This window comes from Struthio camelus, chromosome 4 (genome assembly GCF_040807025.1).
Source record: "Struthio camelus isolate bStrCam1 chromosome 4, bStrCam1.hap1, whole genome shotgun sequence".
Classification (NCBI taxonomy): Eukaryota; Metazoa; Chordata; class Aves; order Struthioniformes; family Struthionidae; genus Struthio; species Struthio camelus.
This window is the reverse complement of record NC_090945.1, coordinates 87709043-87731988: the sequence shown is the minus strand read 5'-3', so window position 1 is coordinate 87731988 and position 22946 is coordinate 87709043. Positions and strand designations below refer to the sequence as shown.

At 65.2% G+C, this 22946-nt stretch overlaps 1 protein-coding gene across 4 annotated transcripts; it reads left to right on the top strand.

Moving 5' to 3' along the window:
- The first annotated feature begins 290 nt into the window (after positions 1–290).
- Positions 291–22542, top strand: LOC104141826 (protein O-GlcNAcase-like). Of its 4 annotated transcripts, none has more exons than XM_068944031.1 (18): positions 291–527; positions 4974–5025; positions 9075–9172; positions 9598–9728; positions 10157–10328; positions 10684–10782; positions 11149–11433; positions 11689–11820; positions 13047–13744; positions 14585–14762; positions 15033–15089; positions 16219–16304; positions 16537–16641; positions 18392–18483; positions 18905–19097; positions 19172–19343; positions 21439–21699; positions 22332–22542. In XM_068944031.1, the coding sequence occupies exons 2-17, from the start codon at positions 4997–4999 to the stop codon at positions 21573–21575; spliced, it is 2664 nt and encodes an 887-aa protein (XP_068800132.1). In that variant the 5' UTR covers positions 291–527; positions 4974–4996; the 3' UTR covers positions 21576–21699; positions 22332–22542. The 4 variants fall into 4 exon arrangements, with proteins under 4 accessions (XP_068800132.1, XP_068800131.1, XP_068800130.1 ...); XM_068944030.1 differs by lacking the exon at positions 291–527 and adding an exon at positions 1451–1643 and having other exon boundaries at positions 14588–14762; XM_068944029.1 differs by lacking the exon at positions 291–527 and adding an exon at positions 1451–1643.
- The last annotated feature ends 404 nt before the right edge of the window (positions 22543–22946 follow it).

The following is a 22946-nucleotide window of genomic DNA, read 5'->3' as shown; positions in this document are numbered from 1 at the left end:
TATGTTTGTGTGCACATCTGTATGTGTGTATATGTGTGCATGCATGTGTTTGTGTGTGTGCGCGCACATCTATATATGTGTGCATGCATATGTGCGTGCACATCTGTATATGAGTGCGTGTGTGTGCACATCTGTATGTGTGTATATGAGCGTGTTTGTGTGTGCACATCTGTATGTGTGCATGCATATGTTTGTGTGCGCGCACATCTGTATATGTGTGTGTGCATATGTGTGTGCACACATCTGTGTGTGTGTGTGTGTGTGTGTGTGTGTGTGTGTGTGTGTGTGTGTGTGTGCGCGTGTGTGCGCTCACACGCATGCATGTGTGTAAGAAAACTACCATTATTTCCATTGGCATAGCCTTGATTAAACTTAGCCTCGGTGCTTGGAGTAGCGCAGCCTGCAGGCCTAAGCTTGAACTTTACCCGAACCTGTGGGCTACTGCTGACACAAGTGCGGGGCGGCTCGAACCAGCCCCCAGAGGCACAGCACCCGAGGGGCAGAGGCAGCCGTGAACCTCCCATAAGGTAAGGCACCGCGAAGCGGGAACACAGCAGCCGTCCTGGGACGTGGACACGAACCAGCGAACAGAGACCAGCGACTCCGTAAAGAAGATTGGAAGAGACTGTCGCTGGCAGGCGGGGAAATCAGGCTGTAAGGAGTATAGGTATCCCAGAATTTCTTTGTTCTGGGTCCCTCTTCGGAGGCACCCAGCTCAAGCTGAAATAAACGCTCGTAGAGAAGCCTGACTCTGACTCTGGTGAAGGCCTGGGGCCCCTTATAGCAGTGTGCGTGCCTACCACGCACGGTAACTTGTGCACGCCACGCCTGCACACCAGTCAGCTGTGGGCGCTCGTTCCTGCCACGCACCAGGAACGTGTGTGTGGGTCTGTATGGCACACCGGTAACGCGCGCACCAGGTACCGCTAGCGTGCGCGTGTGCTGCGCGCTGGTAACGTGTGCACACCGGGTCCCGCACAGTGGTAGTGTGTGTGCATGTGTGTGTGCGTGTGTGTACCTGCCCAGCACCCGTAAAGGGTGCACTGGTAACGTGTGTGCGTGCGTGTGCATGTGTGTGGGCGTGTGCACGTGTGCGTGCCACCGCACACTGGTGAGACGGCACAGGGTATTGTGCAGTGGTGACACCTGGCACAGCAGTGCGTGTGAGCTGGCACGGCGTGCTAGTAACATGTTTATCGTGCACAGGCGACGTGTTCCCCACACGCCGCTACCGTGCGCCCACCTGGCTCCGCGTCCGCTCCGGTCGGTGACACAGCCGAGCCCCGGCCCGCCCACCGGGCCCCGCCCGCCGGGGCCGCCCCCCGCGCTGCGGCGGCGCGTCCCCGCGGGGGCGGGCGGGGGGCCGCGCCCGGCCCGTCCCTCCGGGCCCCCCGCGCACCGCTGCGCCCCCGGCCCGTCCCTCCGCGCATCCCTCCGCGCACCGCTGCGCGCATCCCTCCGCGCCCGGCCCGTCCCTCCGGGCCCCCCGCGCATCCCTCCGCTCACCCCCGCGCATCGCTGCGCGCATCCGTGCCTTCCCTCGTCCCTCCCTCCCTCCCTCCGCCCGCCCGAGCACCGGGCTCCGCCGCTCCGGCCCGCGGGCATGGCGGAGCGGCCGCGCTTCCTCTGCGGCGTGGTGGAAGGTAGGTGCCGCCGGGGCCGGGGCCGGGGTCGGGGTCGGGGCTGGTCCCTCTGCCCGGACAGCACTGGGACGGGACGGGAGACTGGCTCTGAGACGTAGTGCCTGGGGCCCCGGGCATCGGGGAGGCAGCGGCCCGGGTCCCTGCCCGGTGCCCCGTCCCCGCCCGGGATGGGGGACCGGCCTGGGTCCCTGCCCGGCGCCCCGTCCCCGCCCGGGATGGGAGACTGGCCCGGGTCCCTGAAACTCCCCCAGCTGTTCCCTAGCCGTCCAAGCAGCAGCCGCCTTGCACCAGGGCATGGGCACCGGCTGCTCTGGCTCCAGCACTGGACAGTGCCTCTTTCTCTGCCCTGGGCACGGAGGTAACATCCCTGTGTGTGCTCCCACTGCCTCCATACCCCCAGCGCGGCGCTGCCCTGGCTGTGCTCGGTGCTGCCTGGGCCAATCCTGCTCTCAGAGGGCTGCTCGGTGTGGCTCAGCCCCAGTCCTTGCAGCACAGCACCTCTGGAGCTGGGCCGGGCCTGGCACCCACTGGGCAAAAGCACTTCCATCTTTCCTGGCAGCCCTGTACCATACAAGTAAATACAAATCAAAGAGAAAGTGGGAGAATAGGGAAGTTGATAGTAAAAAGAAATTTGAATCAGACAAGAATCATTGGTATGGGAAAGCTGACCTGGGAAAGAGACCTCCTCTTCAGGGAGGAGGAGGAGGTTTCTGGAGAGTGAGGAAAGAAAGGCATCCGTGATCCCAGTAGCACAGGGTCTGGCAGGGTGTGCACAGTGGTGCTATGGTGGGCAGGCTGCTGAGCAGGGCACAGCTGCGTCCAGGCCCGGGCAGACCGGGAGTGTCCTGCCCAGATGCCCCTGCTCCCTCCTGGTAGCCGAGACATCACCAGCAGCAGAGAGCCTGGATGGGCCAGAACATCTGGGTGACCACGCAAGACAGGGGAGCTGGCAGGGTCTTGGGAGGATGCTTTCCAGCCAGGCACATCCTAGCTCGCCCAGAGGTCGGCAGGCAATGATGTTCACTGATACAGTGATCTGGACCTTGGGAGAGCAAACAGCCTCACTCATCAGTGCTTGTCTGTTTTTAAGGAAGCAGTGATTCAGCATCACCGCTTTGGAGATGCAGCCACGGGCACAGGCAGGATTTTGCTGGCACAGTTTAAGCCAGTTTTCTGAGTGGGCTAGGGACGGCACCTCCACCAGGGCTGCTGCTGGCAGGGCCATGCTACGAGGCGAATCTCATACTTTCAAGACAGTGTCAGCTCACAACAAAGTGTGAGCGTGGCCCTTGCAGGCAGGTGCTGTATGGGGACTGCTGGGACCTCATCGTGAGCTGAACAGGAGTTCCCAAGGATTGGGAAATGGAAAATCCATTTCCTATAGAAATACTTTGAGTGAGATGTTTTCTGGGATCCCTGAGTGGCCACATATTTGACCCCATGCATAGGACTAGCAGAGCAAATATATATCGTTTCAAAGTAGATGGAGTATGCTTGTGAATGTTCAAGAAGGTAAAACATCTCTCTGCAGCAAACACTCAGTGTGTGCTGTAGCACAAGCCACCCCATCCTTATGGCCCAGGGTTAGTGCTGAGGGCTGCAAGATGGGCTCCTGCCAAAGGGACCTTCCCAGGTAGAGTGGCTCTACTGCGCTCAAGTGCTTTGGGGAAAGCTTGTTCCTGGGCGATGCTGGCCTCATGCCAGGTGCCAAGAGCTGGCCCTTTCTGCCAGACTAGCAGAGTCATTGTGATCTGCCCTTGTGCGCAGCCCGGCCCAGCCCAGCAAATGCATTCACTTATTGAATCTCTGCTCTTGTTGTTCTCATCTGATAGGCAAGTGCATTGTCTGAGTTAAAAGCTGCCCATGACGCAGAGCCCATCTGAAACTGGGAAGCTGCCCTGATGGCTAATTGCCATCACTGTTCAAGACATAATGCATTTTCTGTGAGGCTTCTAATTGCAGCCGCCAGGTCTTGCCGTGACTTGACCATGAGGCTGAAGGTCCCTGCCTTGCTAAATTTCAAATCTATGCTTGAACACTTACAGGTTCTCCTTAACCTCTCTTCAAGAAGCAGTCAAATTTGCAGCTCTCCAGACTCCTTTACCTGCCTATTCCCGCATTGTCCCCAGGTGAACTAGCATCTAAAGAAGCTCCTCCAGCCTAAGTGGAGAGCTGAGGATGGACATGCTTGGTGCATAGCAAGGCTCAAGTGTTGGAGGAGGGTGAGGAGCAGACGAGACGTGCCATTCCCACCACAGCCCCATTCCCTGCTGCTCTGGCTGGCAGGAGGGCACCCAGGGCAGATGATCAGCTTGCAGCGCTGCAGCCACAACCCTGTGTCGGACACTGGTGCCTGACAACCTCCCGAGCCTGCAAGCAGCAGAAGCAGAAATGCTAAGAAACGCTAGGGAATTTGCTGACTCCAGATCTGTATTTCCTGCATTCAGTTTTGCTGAACAACCTTCTGGAAGGACAACGTCCTTCTGGCCAGCCTCGGCGCTCATTAATGAATGTCCTTGCCAGCAGATAGCCCTAAGATTGCTCCCCAGGTGCCTCCCTCCAGTGGCCCTTCCCTCTGCAAGGCTTTGGTGCTATCCAGTGGGGGCCAGACAAGGCCTCTGTGAGGGATCGGGTAGCAATCACTGTCCCAGCATTCATGGAAATCCCTGCCAGGTGTTTGCACGTTCCTTACCTGAACAGCTTGCCATGGGGTGGGGATGCTGTTTCGAAGACTTGCCCTGCTGCAGAGTGTAGGCAAGAGCTGTATGAGTGCAGTCTTGGTGCAGTTTGAGTTTCTGCAGTGGTTAAAGACAGAGGAGCAGCTTTTACAACCCATGCAGGAACACTGACACTGCTTGACGCTACACAGGCGCTGCGAGATGCGCAGATGACCCAGAAGAACCACAGAGCTGGTCTCTGGAATGAAGAAAATCCCCGGGCAGGAAGCTCTAGAGTGGCCGTAGCTCCCTGCTTCGGTGCACCCAAGACCACGCTGGAGGGGCTTTGAGTCCAGCCAGCCTGCAGCAATCTCCTCTGCGCTTGGATCTTGCTGTGTAAATTCCCCCTCCCAAGCTAAGGGCCCCTCATGCAGCTTTTTACAGTTGCTTCTCTCTATGAAGGATGGCAGTACAGACATCTTATACCCAGTCGCTCACATATCGTGGTCCAGCAAGATCGCAGCAGGATAACAGACATTTGGAGTACCCGGAGGCAAACAGCTGAGGGACCTCTGGGTTAAGAGCAGCATTTAGGGACAGCACAGAGAGACGCTCTTTTAAGGGAGTGACTGACAAGTGCATTTTTGTTCTTGTTTTTCCTGTCCTTTTGCAGGTTTCTATGGGAGACCGTGGTCTATGGAGCAGAGGAAACTTCTCTTTCAATGGCAAGTACCCCTCGTTTTGCCCCCTGGAGGTACTAGCCCCTGAGAGACTGACGAGGCGAAAGGCAGACGCGCGCACCAGCCCCTCTGCTGCGCGGCCGTGAGCGCGGGAGCGGCAAGGGTGCGCGCTGGTGGGAGTCCCCCAGCTGGCCGAGCGGTCGGGACGCTGGAGACACGGTGGCCGAGGGCCAGGATCCTGCAGGGCCACCCTGGGGCGCTGCCCTGGGGCTCTGGAGCGCGGCCCTGCCGTGGGGTGGACGGGCCGGACGGGCCATGCTGCTTGTGCCCGGCAGGTGGTGCTGGGACTCTGCCGTGGCCCAGCTGCCGCCAGATGTGCTCGGCCGGACAGCCCAAGGGGACGGGCTCTGGAAGAGGTGGGCCGGGGGCTGCGCGATGGCGCGGGTGCAAACTCGCGGGGAGCTGGGGGGACAGCTGGCATCCTGCTGTCCGAGCTGTGGCAGGAGGGACGGCAGCGGGGAAGGTTTGGAGAGGATCGCAGGGGCTGCGCGCCCCTGGGAGCGCCTCCTCTGGGGGCACCAGGAAAGCTCCTCCGCCCAGACGGCAGCGCGGCTGGAGCAGGCTGCAGCAGCCCACGTGCAGCCAGGGTCCCAGGGAGCAGGAGGAGGGTCGAGGGCTGCAAATGGGAACTCAAATCCACGTGAGGAGGAAGACGTCGGTGTTTAGCATGCTGGAAGTCGATCCCCGGGATGTTGCCTTGGCGCCGGTCCGCGTGGGCGTGCAGGCGGCCAGCCAGTACGTTGCCGAGCCTCGCGCCTGGGCTGCCCGCGCGTCACGCAGGAGCGCCCTCAGGGCTTCCCGCGCTGCAGGCTGTCATCGCTGCAAGAACAAACTCGGCAGCACGTCCACATCGCTCCTTCGTGGCTGCGGGTGGCCCCTTTAGTCCAGGCGTGCTGCAAGGTCCCTCCCCAGCTGCGTTCCTCACAGCTGGCATCCCCGTGCCATGGGGCGCTGTCCCTGTGCGTCCCCCCGCATGTTCCTGCAACGGGGGGTGTGAGCAGGGTCTGTTACTGGCCGGTTATGAGGGTCACATTAGGATGGGTTGGTCTGCGCAGGAGAGAAACAGCGGTCTCCTGGGGGCCATTGCTCATGTGCCGGCCACTGGTGTGATGAGCTGCACTGGCTGGACCTGCCAGGGCTGGCTGGGGCCCTGGGGCCCCTCGTGGAGCACCCAGCATGGGCAGCATGGCACGCGCAGCCTGGCTGTGCATGGGTGACAGCACGGGCAGCGCGGTGGTGGCGGTGTGGGCAGTGCAATGGTGACGGTGTGGGCAGTGCAGTAGTGATGGCACTGGCAGTGTGGTGGTGATGATGTGGGCAGTGCGGTGGCGACAGTGCAGGCAGTGCGGTGGTGATGGCATTGGCGGTGCAGTGGTGACGGTGTGGGCAGTGTGCTGGTGGTGATGTGGGCAGTGCAGTGGTGACAGTGCGGGCAGCGTGCTGGTGACGGCACTGGCAGTACGCCTGTTGCAGCGTGTGAAGGTGACAGTGTGGGCAGTCACAAGTGCAAGTAAGAACCATGGTGGGGGCAAGAAATGCAGATATAGAAAAAAGTAGGTTAGAAACGCTGGGGAAAACACGCAGCTGAGACAATGAAGGGAAACAAAATGTGATGTTTTAAAGTGTTTTGGGAATGAGAAGGTCTAGTGATGTCATGTCCTGGTACTGGACTGGGGTGGGAAAGCTGTTAATCACAATTCTAAAAGCATGGTATATTCATCAGCATTTTTCTTCTCTGAAACAAACCAAGATGAGGCCCCTGTGTCATGCGGTATATGAAGTGCTTCCCAGTGTTGTTCATCATGGGAAAATGTAAACCGTCATCTACTAAGAAGGATAAATACAAATAAATGAATAAATCAGATGGCTTTCACACAGGCAAGCCAAAAGAGCTGCCTAGGGAGGTGTCTGCCCTGTTCTGTTAATTTGCAGTGAGTCTGGGACAGCTGGGGAAATTTTGGAAGGAATTCATACTTTTTAAGGCCAGGAAGGGCAGTTATGACGGTGTAGTCTGAGCTCCTGAAACAGCCGGGACCTGATGGCTCCTGGACGTGCTCTCCTTCAGCTCCGGCGGCAGCGGCGTGTCTGGAGCGCTTCCCCCCGTACCTCACCTGTCCCTGTAAACCATCCCTGGATCCCGCTGTGCCGGCCTGTCAGGCCGTGGCGTTTCTCGTCTCCTCAGCACTTGCAGCCTGAGAACGGTCCGGGGATCCCCTTGGAGAGAGAAGGAGAACTGGCTCCAAGAGCCCCTGGCTCCCAGGCTTGCCGTCTGTCTCGTGTTTGTGATTCCTCGGTGGACGTGCTCCAGTTTATCAGTGGCCTTCCCACGCCACGGCCACCTCTGCGTCAGCATTTTCAGCCAGCACAGAGGTCACCGAATAGCCCTAGTCCTGCCTGACATTTCCCAGTTATTTGCCCAGAGCTCTCTTAGGCTGCTATACCAGGGGCATTGCAGAGGATGGACCATGGGTGGTGGGAGCAGGCGTGGGGCAGGATCAGGGACCTGGGTGATGGGAGCAGGCGTGGGGCAGGATCAGGGACCCGGGTGGTGGGAGCAGGTGTGGGGTTGGAGCAGGGACCCGGGTGGTGGGAGCAGGTGTGGGGCTGGATCAGGGACCTGGGTGATGGGAGCAGGTGTGGGGTTGGAGCAGGGACCCTGGGTGGTGGGAGCAGCAGTGGGGCTGGATCAGGGACCCTGGGTGGTGGGAGCAGTGGTGGGGCTGGATCAGGGACCACGGGTGGTGGGATCAGACATGGGGCTGGATCAGGGACCGCGGGTGATGGGAGCAGGCGTGGGGCTGGATCAGGGACCGCGGGTGATGGGAGCAGTGGTGGGGCTGGATCAGGGACCTGGGTGATGGGAGCAGCGGTGGGGCTGGATCAGGGACCCTGGGTGATGGGATCAGACATGGGGCTGGATCAGGGACTGCGGGTGATGGGAGCAGTGGTGGGGCTGGATCAGGGACCGCGGGTGGTGAGAGCAGGCGTGGGGCTGGATCAGGGACCGCGGGTGATGGGAGCAGTGGTGGGGCTGGATCAGGGACCTGGGTGATGGGAGCAGCGGTGGGGCTGGATCAGGGACCCTGGGTGATGGGAGCAGTGGTGGGGCTGGATCAGGGACCCGAGTGGTGGGAGCAGTGGTGGGGCTGGATCAGGGGCCCTGGGTGGTGGGAGCAGGTGTGGGGCTGGATCAGGGACCCTGGGTGGTGGGAGCAGTGGTGGGGCTGGATCAGGGACCTGGGTGATGGGAGCAGCGGTGGGGTTGGAGCAGGGACCGTGGGTGGTGGGAGCAGTGGTGGGGCTGGATCAGGACCCTGGCTGGTGGGAGCAGTGGTGGGGCTGGATCAGGGACCTGGGTGGTGGGAGCAGGTGTGGGGCTGGATCAGGGACCCCAGGTGTGGGGAGCAGGCGTGGGGCTGGAGCAGCGCTGGCTGGGCGCCCCTGCAGGTTTAGGGGTGCCCCGACGACTGTATAAGCAGTGCCGGCAGCTCGTGGGTTTCTTGTCTAGGGACGTGGGTGCCGTCAGTGAGAGCAGAGTTAGTTCTGATGCCACAAGCTGCGCTTGGCCGAGTCCTGGGCCCTGCTGTAGGGTCAGCGCTGGAGCCCGCGTTGGCTGGGTGCAGGAGAGCGGCGCAGGTCCCGGAGCTGCTCCTTGAGGCTCGCCGGCGGGGTCTGCCCCACTGCCGGCACAGAGCTTCCTCAGGGCCGCGGCGGTGGCGGTGGCGGTGGTGGTGGCCGTGGCGGTGGCCGTGGCCGTGGCCGTGGCTGTGGCCTGTGCATCACGCTGGTGCAGGCGCCAGGGCGTTGTGCGCCGCAGGGCTGTTAACAACCCGCCTCCCGGGAGGCAGCGTCCTGCTCTTCTCGGGGCCTTTTCCCGTGCAGATGCAATGTCTTTCTGGAGGTGCTGAAGCACAAATCATTGGGCTCAGCGCAGGGGGCACTGGGTGAGATTAAGTCTTCGAACGTGCACAGGGCAAGGCTCCCTGCGCAGGGGCGAGCGGTGCCTGGCCTGATGCCGTGTCCTTGCTGCGCAGGCTGAGACGCTGGGGGCTCAACTGCTACATGTACGCGCCCAAGGACGAGCTGAAGCACCGGCTGCTCTGGCGAGAGCCCTATACGGACCATGAGGCAGGTAGTGGCTCTGCTGGGCGCCAGCGCGGTGGGCTGCGGGCGGCCCGGCTCCGCAGGGGCGATGCACAGCCTGCACCTCCGCCACTGTCGGCACCGCTCTTCCTACCTGGACACTGCCCACTGCAGGGAGCTTCCAGACCCTGCCCCTTGCTGGGAGCCCCCCGGACCCTCCCCAGTGTCAGGAAGCCCCGGTGCTGGACCCGCAGGGGTCTAGCGCTGGGCTGAGCCCATGGCTCAGTCTCTGGCAATGTGCTCGAGTAAGGCAGGACCCTCAGACCCTTGCGAGGGGGCCCCAATGTCCCAGGGACCCGGACTCTGTCTTTCCTGGGCCAGAGATGCTCTCTCGTGTCTCTTGGTGCTCTCGGTTCTCTCGTGTTCGCCCCTCGCCTCCCAGCGCTCACAGCACCCGCTCTGCTCTGTCCCCAGCCCAGCTGCAGACCCTCATCGAAGCCGCACAAGAGCACAGCGTGGAGTTCATTTTTGCGGTTTCTGCGGGCCAGGACATGGTGTTTTCAAGCAGTGGGGATCGGCTCCTGCTGCAGCAAAAACTCAGGCAGGTACCGTGGGCCATTCCTTCATGCCACGGCTCCCAGGCACGGGGCACGCGCCCCCGTGCCCACCCCGACGGCTGAACTGCTCCTGCCCAGCTGGGACGGCAGCGATGCAGCCCCGAGCACCGCCGGCTCCGGGCTGGGGCGCTGCCGGGGGCGGCTCTGTGGCCCTGCTGTGCCCCACAGCAGACGTGCTGCCCTGCCGGGTACCGGAGCGCCCAGGGCTGTGTGGCTACCCGGCCGCTGGCAGGCAGCGCAGGAAGAGCAGAAAAGGGCCTGGCTGAGCCCCGGTGCTGGCCCAGCAGCGCCGGGGGCTGCTGCGGGCTGGTGCAGCATCCCCTGGGGGCCCAGGGGCGAGGGTCTGTCCTGGGCTCGCTGCGGCCCTGCTCTGCTCCCGGGCTCCTTCCAGCCTGCGCCTGCGCCCGTGCCCGCAGGTGGCCGCAGCTGGGTGCTGCTCCTTCGCGCTGCTCTTCGACGACGTCGACCCCCGCATGTGCCGAGCGGACAGAGATGCCTTCCCCTCCCTGGCCCAGGCCCAGGCCTCCGTGGCCAACGAGATGTACCAGGAGCTGGGCCAGCCCTCGGTCTTCCTCTTCTGCCCCACAGGTACCTCCCGCAGCAGGTCCTTGGACGCCCGGCGCTTGGCAAGCCGGAGCACCCCACGCCACGCTGGGGTGCCCTCAGCTGGGTGCGCCCAGCACGTACCCCCCAAAACCTTGCTGCCCTGGCAGCCCACTGCTCCCCCCGGCCCCCCGGGGTCCCCCACGCTCCGGGACACTTTGCAGCAGCCCTGGAGATCTCAGGACTAGCACAGGACCAGGCTGCAGATGGGCCAGCACTTTGGCAGCTGCACACGCTGTATTGCCTGCACTACAGATCTCCCCGTCCCGCATCCCACCTTTCCTCCCCTGGGCAGCCTGGTTCCCCTGTCCTCACAGGATGCTCTGTGCTCCCTCCCCAGAGTACTGCAGCTCTCTGTGCTCGCCCAGCCCCAGCCAGTCCTGCTACCTGCTGACCCTGGGCCGGGAGCTGCTCCCAGGGATCGGCGTCATCTGGACCGGTGAGCACCCTGCCCCACTCTGCGGGTGCCCTGCCCCACGCAGCACTTCTCCACGAGGCCCAGAATCCGTGAGCCCTGCAGCCACGGGCTCCTCCTGGGAGAGGAGCCAGCAAGGGGCCCTGCAAAGCACCTCCTGGCACTGGGGTGAAGCGGGAGGAGGCTGTGGGGCTGCTCTCGTCCTCCAGTGTGTCTCGACTCCCATCTCGGGTCTCAGTGCCCACATGTGCATGTCCTTGCATGCATATTCATGCATGTGCATGCATGCATGCAGGTGCATAGGACATGTGCATGTCCCAGCATGATGCACCATGCTACCTGCATGCTCCATGCACATCTGTGCTGTGGTGTCCTGTGTTTGTGCTCCAGGACCAAAGGTGGTGTCGCAGGAGCTCTCGGCCACACTGCTGGAGGAGGTGGAGGGCATCCTGCAGCGCCGCCCCATCATCTGGGACAACCTTTATGCCAATGACTACGACTGCAGGCGTGTCTTCCTGGGCCCCTACACGGGACGTGCCCCTGGTCTGGTGGCCAGGCTCCGCGGACTGCTCCTCAACCCGAACTGCGAACTCCAGGCCAACTTCATACCCATCCACACACTGGGCAGCTGGTTTCGGAGTGAGCTGGGGAGCAGCACCCACCCCGAGCACGCAGGTACCTGCCCCAGCTCTGTATGCAGGACCCGGTGCCCCCAGGGCCGGGCCATGCCCATCCCTGCCCGTCCATGCCGTGGCCTTGCGGGATCCCCTGGGGACAGCCTGGGGAGGTCTCTTGCCCAGCTGGGAGCCCCCCAACTCCCCAGGATAGGGGTCCCTCCTGAGGGGTGGCCTGCCCTCCCTAGATGTGGTGTGCGATAAGTCATTCGAGCAAGAGTGGGGCTGCCCAGACCGATGGACACTATTTCCGTAGGGACAGAGACCGCGTCAGCCCTAGGGGACCACTGCCTGGGCCCAGAGGAGGGGAGCTATGACCCCCAGGAGGCCTTGGAGCTGGCCCTGCGGGACTGGGTGGCTGAGATAAACCAGCAGACCTTGGAGCCAGGTGGGTGATGGGCTCACACTGTGCAGCGTCTGACACCCTGGGGTGCTGGACGGGGTCTGCAGGGAGCAGGATGGGCCCGTGCTCCGCCGGTTTGGAGGGAGCTCTTTTAGGGGGCTGCAGCTGGATCCTTATTTCCCTTGGCGGGTTGGCACAGGGCAGTGCTCTGGGGCACAAGGAGGGAGGGCCGCGACTGCTTGAGCTCTGTGCTGGGTGCTCAGGTGCTTGCTTTCCCTGGGGTGAACAGCCCAGGGAGGGGACACGGCGTCTCCTGTGGTGCCGTCACTGCTGGAGGAGCCTCTGCCTGAGGAGTGGTGGGAAAGGCAGGAAGCAAAACCGGGCAGGTGGGACGTAGGGTCTGAAGCTTCAGCTGCGGCAGTGGCCATGCACTGACTCCTCCCAGGGCACCAGCTGGGAGGGAGCCCCGGGGCATGGGAGCGCGTGGGCCGGGAGGGTTCCCAGCAGAGACATGCGCCAACGCACCAGGTGCTGGGGGACCTCAGCGGGGACTGCTGTGCTGCTACGGCCAGCTGAGCCTGGGCAGGCGTGGGGGGCTCAGGTGCTGGAGGATGCCCACCTCAGCAGGGCAGCAGTTTATGAAAGCAGAGGCTGAGAGAGCTGGGGAGGATGGCGGCCAGCAGAGCAGAGCTGTGTGGAAGCTGGGAGAAGTGCTGCAGGGTGGTGACTGCATGAGCCCAGGCTGTGTGAGCTGGGAACCGGTGGTGTGGAAGAGGTGTATGACCCTGAGGACGCGGTTCATGAACAGCTTTGGAGCGGGAACGGGAGGAGGCAGCAACTGAGCAACTTGAGATGGTGCTTAGTGGCCTGAAAGAGGATGATGGGATGTGTTTGCTGCAAGGAGGAGCAGCAAAGTCTGCTCCCTGCTTCCTCGCATTTTTGTCCCTGCAACAATGGGCTTGGCAGGAGATGAGAAAGTTTGGACCATGATGTGGCTCTGGCAGAGGGGGTTAAGCCAGGCACAAGCTTGTTTTTTGCACTGTTTGCAAAGCCTCTGTGATGCTCCTGGCCTTGTTGGACACGGAGAGCTGAATGCAGGAGCAGGAGGCTGTGCAGAGCCCTGGTCCCAGCCATGCCAGCTCAGTCCCGGCGCATCCCAGCATGGCCACCTGGCGGGGTCCTGCCCAGGGCAGCTGTTTCGGTGCGGGTGTCGAAGGGCTGCCGTATCGGTGCGGGTGCTGGAGGAGCTGCCCCTTGCTCTGTCCTGCCAGGAAGGAGGGTCCCAGCACAGCCCAGCACCAGCCGTAGGGGAGGAGCGATGCTGCAGGGGGGCACAGCGGCACGCGAGGCCGAGCTGGACCCCCAGCCCCACGGCCCTGCTCCTGGCAGCACCCAGCCGGGCAGCACAGCCCCAGGGGAGGGCAGGAGGACGGTCATCGTGGGGCCAGAGCAGCACCGTGGCAGCAGGACACCCACCGATGGCTGGCAGAGCCCCACAGGTGATGGGGACCCACACACGAGCTGCAAACCCTCCTCTGCCCAGCCCCCCACAGCGGGGGACAGCGAGCCCCCAGGACACCCCAAGACCATCCACAGCCCCACAGCACCACTCAGCGATGGGGCTGGGGCCAGCCCCGGCCCCACAGCACCACTCAGCAATGGGGCTGGGGCCAGCCCTGGCCCCACAGCACCACTCAGTGATGGGGTTGGGACCAGCCCTGGCCCCACAGCACCACTCAGTGATGGGGTTGGGACCTGGCCAGGCCCCACAGCACCACTGGCCCTGGGGGAGGCCCAGCCCAGCCCCACAGCCCCACTGACGCTGGCAGAGGCCCGGATGCTGGTGGAGCTCTTCTACCTCCCCTACCAGCACGGCCCCCAGGCGCAGTGTCTCCTGGAGCATTTCCAGTGGCTCCAGACGAACTGCCCCGGCATGGGCACCCTGGACACAGTGCCTGACACATGCTTGGTAAGGCACCGGGCCACCAGCTATGGCACGAATGGGGCGGTGAGAATGGGGCAGTCTGGATGGAGTGGCATGGACAGGGCAGCATGGACGGGGCGGCATGGATGGGGCAGAGCTGACAGAGCAATGTGGATGGGGCAGTGAGGATGGGGCGGTGTGGATGGGGTGGTGAAGAAGGGGCGGTGTGGACGGGGTGGTGCGGATGGGGCGGTGAGGATGGGACGGTGAGGATGGGGAGGTGTGGATGGAGTGGTGATGATGGGACGGTGAGGATGGGGCGGTGTGGATGGAGTGGTGAAGATGGGATGGTGAGGATGAAGCGGTGAGAATGGGGTGGTGAGGATGGGGCGGTGAGGATGGGATGGTGAGGATGGGGTGGTGAGGATGGGATGGTGAGGATGGGGCGGTGAGGATGGGGCAGTGAGGATGAAGCGGTGAGAATGGGATGGTGAGGATGGGATGGTGAGGATGGGGTGGTGAGGATGGGATGGTGAGGATGGGATGGTGAGGATGGGGCAGTGAGGATGGGATGGTGAGGATGGGATGGTGAGGATGGGGCAGTGAGGATGGGGCGGTGTGGACAGGGGGTGGTGAGGACGGGGTGGTGAGGATGGGGCGGTGAGGATGGGGCGGTGAGGATGGAGCGGTGAGGATGGGGCGGTGAGGATGGGGCGGTGAGGATGGGATGGTGAGGATGGGGCGGTGAGGATGGGGCGGTGTGGACGGGGTGGTGTGACGGGGTGGCATGGACGGGGCAGCACGGATGCGGTGGTGCGGATGAGGCGGTGTGGTGCAGATGTGCCCACAGGCTGGTGCCCGCTCACGCGCGGCTGGTGCCTGCAGCAGGGCAAGCGGTGGCACAGCCGTGCCCGGACCTTCCAGCTGCTCTGCGCTGAGACATGCCGCCTGCACAGCCGCTTCGTCAGCTGCGCCGGGCGCTCGCTGCTCTACGACCTCCACCCCTACCTCTGGGACATCCGCAACGTGCTGCTGGCTGCCAGCGCCTTCGTCCAGTGGCTGGGTACGTAGCTTGACCCCGGCCCCATATTGCATCTTCGCAGCCTGGACAGATCCTGTGCTGTGCCCAGCTGTCTGTAAAGCGCAGGGGCCTCGAGTGCTGTGGCAGTCCTGGGACGCCCCAAGCTGTTTCTGTGGCTCCCCATAAGGAAGCGGCGGAGTCTGCCCCCCCCCGAGGCCTGGGGTCTCTGCACCCGTCCTGGGCGCAGCGTCCCCCGGCACCATCCCCAGGTGCCGGCGGCGCTGCGTGCTCACCGCCTTCCCTCCCTTGCAGACGGCCGTCTCCTCCGCGATCCTGAGCCCGCGGGCCCCTGGGGAAGCTGCTTCGGCTGTAAGCACCGGTGCGGCCTGCGCCCCCCTCGGCTGTGCGGCCCCAGCTCCCGCGGGATCTCGGCTCCGCGCCACCGGCGCTCGGCGCTGCGCTGCCTGCCCCGCAGCCAGGCTGCCGGAAGGAGGGAGAGCGGCGCAGGGGCTCAGCACCCCTGGGTGCCCCGGCGCGCCGGGGCAGGACAGGGCACAGGACAGGGGATGGGGACGGCCCGGGCCCTGCTCCTCCAGCTGGCCTCCAAAAAGCACGTTGCAGCGAGGTGCCTGGTCCAGCACCCTGCGAGCAGCTGTGACCTCGGGAGCATCCTCCCTGCAGACGGCTCTCGGCCCTGCCAGGACACGCCGGATCGTGGGGTGGGGAGGACAGAGGCGAAGCCCACTGGAAGGGGGCAGGGTGGTTGGCCACCATCTCTTGCAGTCCTTATATCCAGAGGGAGCGCCTTTTTCTATGACATGGTTCCTGAGCCTTTCAGTCCAAGGGCCCCTTAGCCTTTCTGCTAAAAGGGAAGCACGTGCCATTGGGAGCAGTGATGCCCTGGGGGTTTTCAAGCACAGCAGGAAGCAATGCTGAATTTCGGATGCCTGTGCATCACTTTGGGAGCCCCCGTTCCCCCGATTTAGGTTCTCATGGTCACTCTCTGCCCTGTGAGCTCTTACAGACCAAGGGGTGTCACCAGACGACACCCTGGTTCAGTGCGGGACGTGGCAATGAGCCAGGCTGTCCCTTGCCCGGCTCCCAGAGGCAGCCGCCGCGTGCAGGGCTGGGGCATGCGTGCCTGGTGGCACTGGGAGCTGCCATGGGCACTGTGGAGCAGGCGGCCCAGGGAGCCTCCGCACCCGCCTGCAGCCTCTGTTCACCGCTGGCAGCTGTCTGTTCCTCGCACCTTTCGTGGAGGCGAGCTCATGCCTCACCCCCGTTTCTCAAGGGGCCCCCGTTGCAAGGGGCTCGCTGCCACCCCGCTGCAGGGGGTAGGCTGCCCAAGTCCGGGGCGAGGTCCCCAGCCCGGGCGGCGTGGACCGCGGCAGGTCCTCTGAGCGTGGATCACACCGCCGTCGTGTGGTGAAGGCTGATCTTCCCCCGGCCCGGCAGGATGCTGTTCACCTTGTACGTGTCTGTCTCCCGCTGCCTCCAGGGTGCCAGAGCATCACTGCCCCGCCGTTCCCGGGGGGGGACGCTGAGCCCTGGGCGCGCCGCGGGGGCCTCTTTGGGGAGCTGCAGGTGAGAGCGGGCCCCTTGCCGCGGGGCGCGGGGGAGCTGCTGGGAGGCAGGATTGCGGCTGCCGCTCCTGGCCCTGCCGCTGCGCCGGGGCGAGCGCGGGGATGCGGAGCCACTCGGCACCTCGGCTGCTGCTCGTGGCCTTGGGGAGCCCCAGAGGGACCCTCGTCCTGCCGCCCCAGGGCGAGTTTGGAGCCAGGACCACCCGCTCCTCCACGGACCGTTTCTCTTCCAGGCGCTGCTGCCCGTGGGGGACAGCTGTGACCTTTTCCACCACCCGCCTCCGCTCTTCCCGGCCAGGCAGCTGTACCTGCTGCGCCCGCTGCTGCCCGCCGACCAGGTGAGACCCGTGGCCCGCGTGGGCCACCGGCACCGCCCGCGGTTCACCTCTGCCTGGCATTACCCGCAGGTGCGCGAATGGGACACGTGCATGTCTGCGCCGGCCCCACGGCTGAGCGCTCGGGGCAGGGGGATGCGGGCGAGGAGGGACCGCCGGTCCCGCTCAGAGCAGGCTGGTGGTGGGGACCGTCGCCGGCCGCCCTTGGGCAGCGCCCGGCAGAGCCGCCGCAGCGGGACGGGCAGACCCGGTTCAGAAGCGAGCATCGGGCACAGCCACGGATACATCGGCTCAGGGGAAGGGTCGCAGGCTGTGAGGGCGACCGCTGGTATATCCCCACCGCTCTGCCAGTGGTGGCCGCGAGCAGATGCTGGGAAAGAGCAGAACAGGATGAGCCTGGACAGCGACCTCTTGCATCCTCCTGTTTTCAGCTCGGGGCATTTCCTGAGCCTGTTGAGATTTATCTCCTAATCAATCCCTTCCTCCAACACTCATCCAGGTCCCAGGGTGATTTCCCCCTGGAAAAGCAGCAGCCCCTGCTGGGGGAGGTGATCTGTTGACTGCAGCCCCCACACTCTGTCTTTGATGTCCCAGCAGCTCTGGGCTGGGAGGGGGTGGACACACAAGGGAAAATGCCGCCAAATCCAGCAGAGCCTTGGGTTCCCGCATGCCACACGGTCTGCAGCGAACTCCCTGCTCCAGCACCCTGCTGCTCCTCCCAGCCAAGGGAAGTGCTAATGGGGCAAATCATGGCCACAACACACTTCCAGGCTAAATACAGCACCCTGCGATGCAAAACTGCAGCGCGTACAAACAACAGAGGAGGAGTTGCAAGCGCGTGAGAGCAGAGCTTATAACATCAGACTATAGCTGCCAGCAGTTCCCTTTGTAAGATCTTGTTTCCAATTGCTTGTTGTTAGATTTCAGCTCTTCAGGCCAAACTTTAACAAGCTGAAAGTCTATCTCCAGTGAAACTTTGAGAAAAAAGTTCAGCTAAGCAGTTCAGCCAGTTCTGAAAACAGAGCTAAGAAGTAGGTTGCTCTGCCTGCACTCAGTGATCCTGGCAGCCTTTCCTTGGAGAAGCAGTGCTTTTATCAGGATGTTCTTTTTGCTGTTCCTGTGAGCAGCAGAAAACTTGCATCTGACCAAGGCGGGCGCCTTGCACATGCTCTGTGCAAACTCGGTAGGGTTTCAGGATTAAGGTCTCTGTGGTCCTGGCTGCTCTGAGCATGCTCCATCCTGGGGCCGAGCAGCGTTTCCCGGGACGCCTGATTGGAATGGCAATTCCTGTCTCAAAGTGTTGCTGTGCTGTGGCAATGAGCCTCAGCATGACAACGTGGTGTGTGTTGCACAACGGCTCTGTGAATCACTTAGATGCTGGCACCCCCGGAAAGCTGAAGCACAAACTTTCCCCTGGCTGGGGAGTTCTGGAGGCTGCGGCTCTGGTTGCAGTCTCTGCTTACAGAGAAGGAAGGGTGTGATGCTGCCGGTGCATCGCACTCAGAAGGGGCTACAAGCCCGGTCGCGATCCCTCCTTGCGGAAGAGGAAGGGTGTGATGCTGCTGGTGCAGCTCGGAGAGGGCTGCGGCCCTGGTCATGGTCCCTCCTGCTGGAGAAGGAAGGGTGTGATGCTGCTGGTGCATCGCGCTCCCAGGGCGCTGCAGCCATGGGGCGGCAGCTGAAGGGCAGCGGTGGGGCAGGGCTCGGGGAAAGGCAAGCAGAGCCAGGGCTGAGCTGAGTCTGGCTCTTTCAGGGAGAGCTTTACCGAATGTGCCGGGAGAGTTTGGACTGTGACCCCCGTGCTGCAGAGATGCTCTTGGCCCACCCCGACCTCCTCGGTGACAGGTGAGATGTGTCCTGCGTGGGGCTCCCCGCTGAGCCCGGGCCACGTGCCGGGCGGCAGGGCAGCCGCAGCGGGAGGCAGCGGCCAGCCCGGCCCCTCCTCGCGTCCCTGTGCGACCCAGCTGTGCCCGTGCCGGCTCGCGGTGGCCTTGCCTGCGGGACGGGGCAGGGAGGGCATCGCCGCACTGGTGCGCTGGCAGGCCAGCGTGGCGGCGGCGGGGACGGACCTGCAGCCCAGCCTGTCGGCGAGGGCTGCGGTGGCTGCCCTCGGCCAAGGGCTCCCGCTGGGGCTCTCGATGGGGCGGCCCAGCGGGCGCCGGGCTGCTGGGTCCCACGGCAGCAGGTGGGAGGAGGCTGTCGGCTGCGAGGTTTCCCCGGGTCGGGCTCGGTGCCCCGCTCAGACGGTGTCCGCTCCGGCCGGCAGGCTGCTGGGCAGTTTCCTGAGCCTGAGCCCCGAGTACACGTTCGTGCTGGAGGACGAGGGCGGCCCGTGCGGCTACGCGGCTGGCGCGCTCTGCGCCGAAGGCTTCCTGCAGCAGCGGGACATCGGCTGGCGTCCGGCCATGCGGCACAAGTACCCGCAGGAGCTGGGCGCGGGCGGCCCCGGGCCGGGGCAGGTGAGCGGGGCGCCGGGAGCGGGGAGGGGGCGGCAGCAGGGTGCCGGCTCCCTCACCGCTGTCGTTGCCTGCAGGACGCCCTGCGGGAAGCCTTGCTCTTCTTCCACGCGGAGGAGCCGACCGTGCCGCTGCCCGTGCTGCGGCGCTTCCCCTCGCTGGTGCAGCTGGGCACAGCCCCGCGCGTGCTGGACGCGGGCGCCAGCCGCAGCCTGGCCATCTGCCTGCTGAGTGCGCTCAGAGCCCACGGTGAGCGCGGCGCACCGGGCTGGCGCGGCCCTGTCCGGCCTGACCCTGTCCCCACTGCGCCCCAGGCGGCCCCGAGCAGGGTGACCCCCGCGGGCTCCCAGCCCCGTCCCGGAGCAGGGTGACCCCCGCGGGCTCCCGGCCCGGAGCAGGGTGACCCCCACGGGCTCCCAACCCTGATCCCAGAGCAGGGTGACCCCCACGGGCTCCCGGCCCTGACCCGGAGCAGGTTGACCCCGTGGGCTCCTGACCCAGAGCAGGGTGACCCCCACGGGCTCCCGACCCGGAGCAGGGTGACCCCCGCGGGCTCCCGACCCGGAGCAGGGTGACCCCCACGGGCTCCCGACCTGGAGCAGGGTGACCCCCATGGGCTCCCAGCCCGGAGCAGGGTGACCCCCGTGGGCTCCCGACCTGGAGCAGGGTGACCCCCGCGGGCTCCCGGCCCGGAGCAGGGTGACCCCCACGGGCTCCCGGCCCTGACCCGGAGCAGGGTGACCCCATGGGCTCCCGACCCGGAGCAGGGTGACCCCCGTGGGCTCCCGACCTGGAGCAGGGTGACCCCCGCGGGCTCCCGGCCCGGAGCAGGGTGACCCCCGTGGGCTCCCGGCACGGAGCACGGTGACCCCCGTGGGCTCCCAACCCCGACCCGGAGCAGGGTGACCCCCGCGGGCTCCCGACCTGGAGCAGGGTGACCCTCGTGGCCTCCTGACCCTGACCCGGAGCAGGGTGACCCCCACGGGCTCCCGACCCGGAGCAGGGTGACCCCCGTGGCCTCCTGACCCCGACCCGGAGCAGGGTGACCCCGCGGGCTCCCGACCCGGAGCAGGGTGACCCCCGTGGCCTCCTGACCCCGACCCGGAGCAGGGTGACCCCCACGGGCTCCTGACCCGGAGCAGGGTGACCCCCGGGGCCTCCTGACCCCGACCCGGAGCAGGGTGACCCCCACGGGCTCCCGACTCAGAGCAGGGTGGCCCCCATGGCCTCCTGACCCCGACCCGGAGCAGGGTGACCCCCGCGGGCTCCCGACCTGGAGCAGGGTGACCCCCGCGGGCTCCTGGCCCTGACCCGGAGCAGGGTGACCCCGTGGGCTCCTGACCCGGAGCAGGGTGACCCCCACGGGCTCCCGACCTGGAGCAGGGTGACCCCCATGGGCTCCTAGCCCGGAGCAGGGTGACCCCCACGGGCTCCCGGCACGGAGCACGGTGACCCCCGTGGGCTCCCAACCCCGACCCGGAGCAGGGTGACCCCCACGGGCTCCCAACCCCGACCCGGAGCAGGGTGACCCCCGCGGGCTCCCGACCTGGAGCAGGGTGACCCTCGTGGCCTCCTGACCCCGACCCGGAGCAGGGTGACCCCCACGGGCTCCCGACCCGGAGCAGGGTGACCCCCGGGGCCTCCTGACCCCGACCCGGAGCAGGGTGACCCCCGCGGGCTCCCAACCCGGAGCAGGGTGACCCCCGTGGCCTCCTGACCCCGACCCGGAGCAGGGTGACCCCCGCGGGCTCCCGACCTGGAGCAGGGTGACCCCCGCGGGCTCCCGGCCCAGAGCAGGGTGACCCCCGCGGGCTCCCGGCCCTGACCCGGAGCAGGGTGACCCCCGTGGGCTCCTGGCCCTGACCCGGAGCAGGGTGACCCCGTGGGCTCCTGACCCGGAGCAGGGTGACCCCCACGGGCTCCCGACCTGGAGCAGGGTGACCCCCATGGGCTCCTAGCCCGGAGCAGGGTGACCCCCACGGGCTCCCGGCACGGAGCACGGTGACCCCCATGGGCTCCCAGCCCGGAGCAGGGTGACCCCCGCGGGCTCCCAACCCCGGCCTGGAGCAGGGTGACCCCGCGGGCTCCCGACCCGGAGCAGGGTGACCCCCACGGGCTCCCAACCTGGAGCAGGGTGACCCCCCACGAGCCACCATCCAGCCCTGCTCCTTGGCACCGGCCCCCTCACACCGGGGACATGCGGCTGTGCCTTGGGGCATCGTGCAGAGCCCGCTGCCCGGGGCAGGGGAAAGGCTGAGCTGTCTGGCAGCCCGGGTCCTCGAGGGTCCAGCCCGGTGCTGGGGTCTCGGTGCCGTGGGGCCTGACCGCTTGCCTCCCCGTGCAGGGTCGCGGGGGGTGTTTTGCCAGGTGGGTGCTGCTGACCGGCAGCAGCTGAGCTTCTACGGCAAGCTGGGCTTCGTCGCCCTGCCAGCGGCCTGGGGCAGCTGCCCCGGCGCTCACCTCCTCGCACGGCTGCTGTGAGCGTGCACCGGGCGCGGGCACGGGGCGGCCGTGCCGTGCTGCGGGACAGGCGAGCCCCAGACCCCGTGCGGCATCGGCTGCGCAGCCTGAGGGTGCAGGAGCGGCGGGGCGCTGTGCAGGGCAGGTACGTGCCACGGGAGCCCGGCCCGGCGGGTGTCCCTGGGATGTGCACAGGGCCTGAGGCAGCGGAGGGGCATTTCTGCCCTCTCGGAGGGGGTGCAGGCAGCAGGGCCCTCTGCTCGTTCCTTCGCTGCTGCTTGCAGAGCCGCCCCCGCCTGTGCCAGGGGAACCAGCAACGCCCCAGGCTGCGCGGAGCACCATGCCGGGGCCGAGAGCCATGGGCAGCGCCGAGCGCGGCGGTTCGGGGCACGGCGCGGCGCTCTGGAGCGGGGCCGCGCTCCCCGCTGCACCGGCCCGCAGGCGAGGGCGGCCTCACGGGCAGCGCAGCCCTGGCCGCAGCGGGACGTGCGGGGGGGCCGCCAGGCAGCAGCCCCCGGGGGCTCCACGGCCTGAGGCAGCGGCCTGCAGAGCTGCCTGGGGATGTAGGGATAAGACATGAGGTGACGCTGCAGAAACCCTCGACTTTGGTAGTACGATGTGGGAATATAGTCATAAAACGTAAAAAGAATCATAAGGGAACAGCGGAGCCTGGTTGAGTAAACAGACAATTCGGGTTGTGATTGGTTCAAACTGCTGCTGCCGGGGAAGAGAAATAGGGGGGAACTGTAGGAGATTAACGCCGTCTGCCCTGGACAGCTGGCCTGAGCCGGGACACCACCGGCGGGAAGGGGACGCCGCGATTCCTCCGTGACCGACGGGGCGTCGAGTGATTGGAGCTTGTAAGGCAGCAACCTAGCTGCGAAACTGAAGAGCGTGTAGCATAATACGAAGTGCCTGGCTATAGCAAATTAGGCTGAGATTGCAATCTAAGCGTGAGTAATAAATACTTATTACTTGTGGTCATGCTACACGTGGAGTCCTCGCTCCTCGCGGTCCCCGTCGGGTCAGTGAGCGTCCAAGCGTCCCTGGGCGCAGCGCCTGCAGGCCGGGCTGTCCCGGCTCCCGCCGGCGCAGCGCGGCCCGGGCTGGGCAGCCGGCGCGCGCCAGGGCTGACGCAGCCTCTGGTCTCTCCTGCCCAAGGGCTGAGAAGTGCTGCCCTTGGCAACAAAAGCATCTTCTGGGCTCTTGCCACGGCCCGTCTCTTGGGGAAAGGGTTGGGATAGCGGTGTTTCCCTCGAACGCCCCCGTGCCCTCCCTGCAGCCAGCCCTGCCCGGCCACCTCACACAGAGACTTCCCTTATACCCTGTTCCTGCGTAGCCTCAAATGAAGCAGCTCCGCACACACATCCGCCTCTCCGGCTGCTCGCCAGC

Bases quoted from the DNA above. Each gene is read 5' to 3' on its own strand.
- LOC104141826 (XM_068944029.1), top strand. From the start codon at position 1,604: ATGGCGGAGCGGCCGCGCTTCCTCTGCGGCGTGGTGGAAG. The intron at 11,434-11,688 runs GTACCTGCCCCA...CTATTTCCGTAG, and splicing joins CACCCACCCCGAGCACGCAG to GGACAGAGACCGCGTCAGCC. The intron at 16,305-16,536 runs GTGAGAGCGGGC...TTTCTCTTCCAG, and splicing joins GCCTCTTTGGGGAGCTGCAG to GCGCTGCTGCCCGTGGGGGA.